We start from the raw sequence: 10,218 nt of genomic DNA, 5'->3' as shown, positions 1-10,218 counted from the left end.
CAGCTTGTCCCTGTTACGTTTGGATGATGTGGCAGGGCGTGAGCTTCTCTGGGAGGTGGGGGGCAGGGAAAAATAGAATCACTGGACAATCAAGTATGTACATTAAAAAGAATATTAACTACACAAGTAACATGTACCTGTGATCAAAATTCCAGCTGGCATTGCAGTGACAGTCCTTGCTCACCCCAAATCTCAGAGCGCTGCCAGGTGGTTTTTTTGTGTTTTCAACCAGTATCTTGTGTGCATATTCACAAATTACAATTCAAAGTACCCTTCAAGAAGGCTGAAAGAGTTTCATCCCCTATGGTAGATACCTGTTTCCACACTACTCACCAGCTCTTTAAAAATGTTTGTAATCTGATGGGCAAGACAGTGCAGCCTTGCAGTTATTGGAGGTGGGAAACAGGTTGCACAAGTCTGATAACCCATCCTCTTCTTTGAAGGGCTAGGATTTTTAGTCTTGTTGGTTCTCTTTCACTTATCGATTCATTGGAGCTCCTCACATGTGGTGGCCAGTAATTATTTTCTTGTCATTTATGTTGCAGATATTCTGTTATCACGAGTCTTTTAAGTGCCTCGCAATGGCTTTTGTCATACAGAAGTCATGAATTTTGATTGCTCAATTTATTAGTTTCCTATTGCTGCTGCCACAAATTACCACAAACTTAGTGGCTTAAACCCACACGAATTACATTTCAGATTCCCCAGAAGGCTCTTTTGTGCCCTCTCCCATGATTATCCCTGTCCTCAGTGTTAACTTCAATTTTGATATTTAGCATCATCGATTAGTTTTCCCTGTTCTTGAATTTTAAATAAATGGAATCACAGTAAAAACACACACAAATTTATTATTTTACAGTTCTGGAGGTCAGAAGTCTAAGATGGGTTTCACTGGGTAAAATCAAGGTGTCAGCAGAGCTGCATTCCTTCTGGAGGCTCTAGGGGAGAATCAGTTGCCTTGTCTTTTCCAGCTTCTAGAGGCCACCTCCATTTTTTTGCTCATGGCCCCCTTTCATCTTCAAAGCCAGCAGTGGCTGGTCAACTTCTTTTCACACTGCATCGCTCTGACCCTGACTTTTCTGCCTGCCTCTTCTACAGTAAAGGGCCTGTCTTAGTTATCTGGTGCTGCTATAATAAAAATACCACAAGTGGGTGGCTTTAACAAACAAATTTATTTTCTCACAGGAGACTAGAAGTCCAAATTCAGGGTGCCGGCTGTAGGGGAAGGCTTTCTCTCTCTGCCAACTCTGGAGGAAGGTCCTTGTCTCTTTGGAGCTTCTGCTCCTGGGCAATCTTCATGTGGCTTGGCATCTCTCTTCCCCTATCTGTACTTGCCAGCTTGCGTTTAATCTCTTTTATATCTCAAAAGAGATTGACTCAAGATACACCCTACACTAACTATGTTTCATTAACATAACAAAGAGAACCAATTCCCAAATGGGATTATAACTACAGGCATAGAGGTTAGGAATTACACATTTTGGTGGGACACAGTCCAATCCATATCAGGACCCTTGTGATTGCATTGGGCCCACACAGATAATCCACAAAATCTCCCCATCTCAAGGTCGTCTGACTAGCTGTCTTAATCCCATCTGCAGCTTTACTTCCCCCCTTGCCATATAACATAATGTATTCACAGGCCCAGGACCAACACATCAACATATTTAATCTCGCCAGCAACCCCATGATAGGTCCTTGTTGCTGTGACCCACATTTTATAGATAAAGATGTCAAGGTCAGGAGAACTTAAATGCCTAACCCAAAGTTATAAAGCTAGTAAGAAGCAAAACCAAGGCCTGAATCCAAACTATTACGGATATGCTCACTATAGAAATCAAATTCAAGTATACGAAGCCCCCATGTATTAGTGGGAATCCAGTGTGTGAAATTGGAAGCATTTCAAATCAGTGGACATATTGGTCAACTGGCCATCTATTTGGAGGAAAAATGGTAGATCCCCACCTCACACTATAAACAAAAATAAATTCCAGAAGCCTAAAGAGCTAAAGGTAAAAGGAAAGAAAAAGTTGGAAAAGTATAGGCCAGTAGTTTCATAAACCTGGAGGTAGGGAAAGCCTTCATAAATAAGATATAAAACACTAAAAGCCGTGAAGAGAAAGAATGGTGTATTTGTGTGTGGTAGGCAAAATAATGGCCCCCAAAGATGCCCAGAGGAAAATGGGACCTCAAGGAAGTGAATCTGCTAACAACAAGAATGAGCTTGGAAGCAGATTTCTCCCAAGACTCCAGATGAGAACTCAGCCTTGTGAGACCCTGAGCAGAGAACCCAGCCACACTGTGCTAGACTTCTGACCCATAGATCTATAAGATAATAAATGAGTGTTGTTTTAAGCCACCAAGTTTGTGGTGATTTGTTACACATGAATAAATAACTAATATGAGAGTGAAGAAGGAGCCATGGTGGCACAACAGTTAAGTGCTCAGCTGCTAACCGAAAGCTCGGTGGTTTGAACCCACCTAGGAGCTCCACAGGAGAAAGACCTGGCAATCAGATCCTGTAAAGATTACAGCCTAGCAAACCCTGTGGGGCAGTTCTCTGTTACATGGAGTCGCTATGAGTCGGAAACAACAGAACCCAACAACAACATGAGAGTGGGGGAGCTTCTGGGTTTTGTGTCCTGATTAGAAAGATCATCTCCACCCCAAGATTTTTTTTTAATCTCATGTTTTTTCAAGGGGTTTGCATCATTCATATGAAACATTGAGATGTTTAGATCATGGATCCATCTGTATTTTATTGGGCCACAGAGGTGAGGCAGGGATCTACCCTGATAGTTTTCCAAATGTTCCCTTCCCCCTAATGCCCATATACAATTGTCAATTCCAAAGACACCTCCAGGAAAGCACAATTCTGAATAACCCAGCACACCCGTGACTGACCGCCCCTTGTTGGCTCCTTGATGCCATTTCTTATTTAACAAGACTTCTCCAGCCACATTACTGGGAGACAAGCTTGGCCTCTTAGGTACAGGAAAACCTGGCCCATCTCCCCAGACCCACAAGAACTCTATCCTGCCTATTCTGGCTGGCACTCCCATTCATCAGCCGCCTGCACCAGCAGTCAGTGCCAGGCTCGGCTTGGCTGAGGACACTCATGTGTGACAGTTCAGGAGCAGGTGACTTTTGAGGACATGGCCGTGGACTTCATCTGGGAGGAGTGGGGGCAGCTGAAGCCTGCCCAGAGGACCCTGTACCGTGATGTGATGCTGGAGACCTTGGGGCTCCTGGTCTCCATGGGTAAGGCTGCGACTGTGTCCCTGATGGTCTGATCCCAGCACAGACTCTTAATTCTCCAGGGGTTAAAATTGAGCAGAGAGCTGGGTCTAAGAAGCACAATCTGGGCTGTGTCTCAGGTTTCAGGAGCTTGAATTCCCTGTTGCTTTGGGTCGTTCCAGCAAGAAGATTTTTACTCTTTTGGCCCCAATGTGAGGTTTTGACTGTTTTATTGGAGTAAGAAATAGCACTTAGGATGTTTTGGTTCCAAGTCACAGACCCCACCTGAAAATGCCAGAAGCAAAAAAACCATGAGGTCTAGGGAACACACTGGGCCCCGTAACTGTGGACTCCCCCAAGATGGTCCCAGGTCTTCTGCAGTGCTTCACTTCCTCCCCAGCTGCATTCCCAGGTGGGCCCCCTGGCCATCAAAGATGCCACCAGGGTGCCCCTCCTGTGTCCAGAGCACCCATTGAGGGGCACTGAGTTGGCACAGATTGGCCACCGGCTCCCCTCCACATAGGTCATGACCACCAGGAAGCAAGGGAGGAAGCAGGGCTCTGGCCAGGCCTGGGTCACATGTCCACCTAGAAATGAGGGGTGGAGTCAGGGACTGAGAGTGAGGGAAGGGGGTCCCTGATGAACATCGGGCTGTTCACAACAGCTGCAGCTCCCACAGCTACTCGAGGCGCCCCAGCCACTTGGGACCTGGAAGACAAAGGGTGAAGCTGAAGGAGGGCCCAGGCGGGTCCTAGGATACAAACGCTCACTCCCTGCCCCCGCCCCCCCCCCAGCAGCACCTCAAGCCAGACGTCGTCTCCGCTGGAGCAGGAGGCCGAACTGTGGGTGGCGGATGCGGGAGTACCCCTAGGCATGTGCCCATGTGAGATGGGAGCCTGCAGGGCTCGGAGGAGCCTGGCCTCCATAGCACAGTAGCCTGGAGTTGTCCCTGGACCACAGGGAGTGTGATGCTCCATGCTCTTCACATGGCACGAAAGACCCCATCAGTGGCGGCAACTTTAAGAATTAGGGTGTCCCGGTACCCTGGCGGGCAATTTCCCACTGGCGTCAGGCCCTGACCCTGAATAAGAAGTGGCCCATGATGCCATCACTAGGGCTGAGGAGAGCCGACCACTGAGGACGGGGGCCACAACGGCATTCCCCAAGCTGCGGATAGTAACCAGCCCTGGCCCTCCAGCCCTTACCCAGTTTATTAGCTCCCTATCACTTCAGTAAAGAGCCCTGGTGGCTCAACAGTTAAGTGCTCGGCTGCTAACCGAAAAACTGACAGTTCGAACCCACCCAGCAGCTCCGTGGGAGAAAGACCTGGCTATCTGCTCCCTTAAAGATTACAGCCTAGGAAACCCTATGGAGCGGTTCTACTCTGTCACACAGGGTTGCTATGAGTCAGAATTGACTTGAGGGCACCTAGTAACAGCAACAAGAACAAAATTGCTGCTGTAACAGATTGCTACAAACTTCGTGGCTTAAACAACGCCAATTAACTATTTCACAGTTCTTGGAGAACAGAAGATTAATAAAGTGGGTCTCACTGGGCTGTAATCAAGTTGGCAGGGCAGCATTCTTTTCTGGAGGTTCTAGGGGGAGAATCTGTCTCCTCACTTCTTCCAGCAGCCACTGGCATTTCTTGGCTCATGACCCCCTCCATCTTTAAAGTCAGCAGTAGCCAGTCAAGTCTTTCTCACATCTCGTCACTCTGACTCTCTCCTGCCTTCCTCTTCCGCATTTAAGGACCGTTGTCAGCAGTTCAGAATCACCAGTGGCTCTGCAGGAGAAAGATGTGGCACTCTGCTTCCGTAGAAATTTACAGCCTTAGAAACCCTATGGGGTCGCTGTGAGTCGGAATCGACTCATAGCAATGGGTTTGTGTTTGCATTGGGCTCACCCAGATCATCCAAGATAATCTCCCTGCCTTAATATCAGCCAATTAGAAACCTTAATTCCTAGGCACCATGTAAGGTAATATATTCACGTTTCCAGGGATTAAGACTTGCACATCTCTAAGGGAACCATTATTCTGTCTGCCACACCCCACATTACCTTTATTAGGTTTTTAAACTTCTCACTGGAGTATAACAGTGCTGGAAAAGTGCCCACACCCACCTGGAGGCCAATCTGGAGTGGGGTGGGGGCAGCCTGCACTGAAACTGTGGCTGCCTAGGGTGAACTGGGTACCAAGTCAAAGAGGCAGACCTTCTGGGAAGGAGGAGGAGGGAATACATTTATTCATCAGTTCAATCATACATTCTTGAGTTTGTTCTGTGGGCAAGGTATACAGAAATATCACGATACAGGTATATCGACTAAAGTGTGCAGAAGTCCCTCCTCTCAGGGGTGTTCCCAGTTAGTGGGATAGACAGAAAATAAACCAGATCAAAATATACCACAGGTCATTTATCCATACTGTTGATGGACACTTCAGCTAATTCCAGTTTTGGAGGAGCTGATGGGTTTTTTACATCTGGAGTGTGATGGTAGAACAATGAGATGCTTCCAAGAAAGAACAGAACTTGGTGACCAGAAGGCTGGGCTGGGTGGCCCTTCCCATGTGGCAGCTTTTCCACTTGTCATCACCTGGCCTTGTGAAGGCTGGTTTAGCCAGGGCATGATCATCACTCTGCTCCTTCCAAACCTGGCATATCTGTCCACGTTTTCCCCGAATGCTGTCTCCTCAGGCTCTTTCTCTGTGATTCTCTTACAAACTCCATCTGTACCCCTTATACCCATTTCCCCCCATTATTCTGTGTTTTCCCTCCCCCTCCTGTTCTTTCCTTGGTTTGCAAAGACATATTTTAACGTGGTCAAAGCTACTTGTGCTTGAACCTTTCAAAATCATCAGTTTTATTTATCTTCCCCTTCTCCCCCACAAACTCATTTTGTCCTCACAACAGGCATTAAGGAACATTTCCACTTTTTATTTCTTTCAGACTCGGAAATTAGACCTGAAACAAAACTCTCAGCTCTGTGGCAGGACATCTCTGAGGAACTATCTGATGATGTCCTGATAGAAAGATTCCTGTGGGATGGTCTGTGGTCCTCCAGGGGTGAAGATGCCAAGGGCCACGGGGAGTGGAGTCGTGACAGCCCAGACAGCTGTGTGATGCAGGCGGCCTTCACACCTGTGAAGACAACACCCAGGAGCAGCAGCACAGGAATGGGATGGAGAAAACCTGAGTCTGAGCCCCAATCTCCCAACTCAACCAGTGACTCCTGATCAACCAATGACTCCTGAAAGACAAGACCCCCATATGTGGGGAACACATGGAAAGAGACAGAAACCAGACTCAAATGCTGACGAGAAAACCTATGCAAAAGAGAAACCCTATGAGTGTCGGGAATGTGGAAAGGCCTTTAGTCACAGCTCAGCACTCATCGAACACCACCGGACACACACGGGAGAGAGACCATATGAATGTCATGAATGTGGAAAAGGCTTCCGAAACAGCTCAGCACTTACCAAACACCAGAGAATCCACACTGGTGAGAAACCCTACAAATGCAATCAGTGTGGGAGGACCTTCAACCAAATCGCTCCGCTGATCCAGCACCAGAGAACTCACACAGGCGAGAAGCCCTACGAGTGCAGCGAATGTGGGAAATCCTTCAGTTTTAGGTCCTCCTTCAGCCAACATGAGCGAACTCACACGGGTGAAAAGCCCTACGAGTGCAGCGAATGCGGGAAAGGCTTCCGACAAAGTATCCACCTCACCCAGCACTTGCGAATCCATACTGGGGAGAAGCCGTATCAGTGTGGAGAGTGTGGCAAGGCCTTTAGCCACAGCTCATCCCTGACCAAACACCAGCGAATCCACACTGGGGAGAAACCCTACGAGTGCCATGAGTGCGGCAAAGCCTTCACTCAGATCACACCACTGATTCAGCATCAGAGGACCCACACGGGAGAGAAGCCCTATGAGTGCAACGAGTGTGGGAAAGCCTTCAGCCAGAGCACACTCCTGACTGAGCATCGGAGGATCCACACAGGAGAGAAGCCTTATGGATGCAATGAGTGTGGGAAAACCTTCAGTCACAGCTCATCACTCAGCCAGCACGAAAGGACACACACAGGAGAAAAGCCCTATGAGTGCAGCCAGTGTGGGAAGGCCTTCCGGCAGAGCACGCACCTCACTCAACACCAGAGAATCCACACTGGGGAGAAACCCTATGAGTGTAATGACTGTGGTAAGGCCTTCAGCCATAGCTCATCCCTAAGTAAACATCAGCGAATCCACACTGGAGAGAAGCCCTACGAATGTAATGAATGTGGTAGAGCCTTCAGCCAGCTCGCCCCCCTCATCCAGCATCAGAGGATCCACACAGGAGAGAAGCCCTATGAATGTAATGAGTGTGGCAGAGCCTTCAGCCAGAGCTCCCTCCTCATAGAACACCAGAGGATTCATACCAAGGAAAAGCCCTACGGATGCAACGAATGTGGGAAATCCTTCAGTCACAGCTCATCACTCAGCCAGCACGAAAGGACACACACTGGGGAAAAACCCTATGAATGTCAGGATTGTGGAAAGTCCTTCAGACAGAGCACTCACCTTACTCAGCACCGGAGGATTCACACAGGAGAGAAGCCGTATGAGTGCAGGGACTGTGGGAAAGCCTTCACACACAGCTCTTCCCTTACCAAGCACCAGAGGACTCATACTGGGTAGACCCACCCTGTGAGTGCTGGGGATGTGGGAAAGCCTTAAGCCATAGTTCATCCCCTACTGAACTTGACCCAGTCACACTGGTGAGAAACAACACAAACTTTAATACCCAAGCCTTCACACACAGTACACCCCAGTCACCCTCAGAGAGTTCACAATGATGGGAATGATGATGGGAATGCCAAGCCCTAGGTCATCCATCCCCAGATATCAGATCAGTAGGGAAATGCGGCGATGATCAATGTTGAGCGCCTTCAACCGTGAGTGCTAACTAATGCTACATGATAGAATCTACAAAAGAGAGAATGGAACAAATGTGGTAGATCTGGGGATGGCTTCTGTCCAAGGATTTGCCAGATTCCAAACCGGAGATTTCAAAGTGGTGAGAAACCCAACAAATGCCTTTCAAAAAAATTAAGCCAGAATTTGTTGTTGCACATTATGTCCTTAGGGTGGGAAAGTGCAAGTTATGAATGATGCAAATTGACACTGATTCTCCCATAAATCAATATGGTCGGATGTGTTCCAGAACCAAGAGTGACATCTTTATGGAATCACCACGGATACTCAGTTGTCTCAGTACAAAACTATCTGATTTGTATGTAAATTTTCTGATTAGCATACAGGCAACCAGTCTCATAGGTTTGAATTCCATATATCAGTGTACTGTATGCAGATTTGAAGTTAGCTATCACTGCGTTATTTTTTCAATAAATTAATCTTTATATGCAATGTTATTGTAAAGTTTTATATGGAAAGACTTGAAATGTAGAGCCACTTCCATGGAATTTCACAGATTGTGATAGCTTTTGCTGCTCTGTTCTCACTATAAATTTCTCTGCAGGACGCATGGGCATTGTAAACACATGTTGCTGTTTTATAAAAAGAGGAAAATTTTTCCTTTTTTAAGTCACCATCTCATGAGCAACAGCACCTTCACATTGGAACCTTGTTTTTCAAGATTTATCTGTTTTGGGAAATGTACAAGTTAATCTTACCTTTAACTGTTTTTTCATCAGTTCTACATCCTGATGTTTAGTAAGATTTTGTTCTTACACAATTTAACTCGAAGGCATAACATAGTATTTAACTTAACCTGAACCGTGAATCTACATACATGTATATATGTGCATATATACCAATATCTGCAATACCAATCCATACCTACATTTCTCCCCTCATTCCTGCCAACCATGACCTTTACACGGTGGCTTGCCACCCTAATTAGAACTCATAGTTAAATTGCACTGGCTGTTTTTGATCATCAACCATGAGTTTTGATTATATCAATTAATTGGATTTTACTAATCAAAATGCTGGGATTTAAGTTTCCAATTAACTTGAAATTTCTCTCTGGGGTACCATGTTGCAAATACCCTTTCAATGCTGTTCCTCAGTGTGCTTTTGGGGGGATTAATTTCAGATTCAGTTAAATGCTATTTAAGAAAATTGGTAAATCATGCATGGCAGCACTGTTCATAGAAACAATACAAGTGGTAATTTTCAATATTCTAGTAGTCACATTTTAAAAAGCAAAAAAAAAATAGGTAAGATTAATATCTACCCCTATATGTCCCAAATGTTAACCATTTCAACATGTAATTAATATAAAAAACTATTAATGGCATTTACCATTTTTAATGTGTACTATGTCTTCAAAATCCAGTTATTTTACACTTGCAGCACATTTCAGTTTGTCGCAGCAATATTTCAAGTGCTCCAGAGCCTCATGTAGCTGGTGTCCACTGCATTGGATGGTCCAGCTTAGCAGCCTTGGTCCTTTGATAAACTTTGTCTTCCCTCCCTCTACTACATGTATCCTGCTTTTCCTGTGTTTCTGTTCTCGGGTAGCTTCTTGTCCTTAAGGAAACCAGACAGGTGTGCTGTAGGGATCAGATTGTTTAAATGGCAAGACAGGCTTCTACCCGTGTAGAAAGTACATAATGCTAGTTGTGTGTATTTCAGGATCTCTAGGGATGTTCTTATAGAACATTATCCCTTGAAAGGGATATTAAGGCTCCTCCAATGCAGTTCAGTAAAAATGGAACCCAACTGCATACCAATGGACTCATGCTCTTTTACTGTCCTTTGAAATCGGTAGAGCATCATCATCAAGAAACTGGTGCAGGCTCCTGCTTTTCCACTCAACTCCTCCTTCTGGCCCCACTGTGATGTTATTAACAGGAGTGCAACCGGGAGTTTGGACTCACAGCAAGATGCCCATAATGTCACTTCTACCCTAAACCAGGGGAAAAGGAGATTAGACTCCCTTCCCTGATGGTGCTCAACCAGTGGAGAGTAC

The 10,218-nt window shown here is 46.1% G+C and overlaps 1 protein-coding gene across 1 annotated transcript; it reads left to right on the top strand.

The window, feature by feature from the left end:
* Nucleotides 1–6,293: 6,293 nt before the first annotated feature.
* LOC101342367 (zinc finger protein 135) lies at nucleotides 6,294–8,055 on the top strand. Its single transcript, XM_012558601.2, has one exon. It carries the CDS (start codon nucleotides 6,480–6,482, stop codon nucleotides 7,917–7,919), a length of 1,440 nt encoding a protein of 479 aa, XP_012414055.2. The 5' UTR covers nucleotides 6,294–6,479; the 3' UTR covers nucleotides 7,920–8,055.
* The last annotated feature ends 2,163 nt before the right edge of the window (nucleotides 8,056–10,218 follow it).

Source organism: Trichechus manatus, unplaced genomic scaffold (assembly GCF_000243295.1).
Source record: "Trichechus manatus latirostris isolate Lorelei unplaced genomic scaffold, TriManLat1.0 scaffold00176, whole genome shotgun sequence".
NCBI lineage: Eukaryota > Metazoa > Chordata > Mammalia > Sirenia > Trichechidae > Trichechus > Trichechus manatus.
This window is presented reverse-complemented; position numbering and strand designations above follow the sequence as displayed.

Coding starts and splice junctions, on each gene's coding strand:
- LOC101342367 (XM_012558601.2), top strand. CDS start 6,480: ATGACTCCTGAAAGACAAGACCCCCATATGTGGGGAACACATGGAAAG.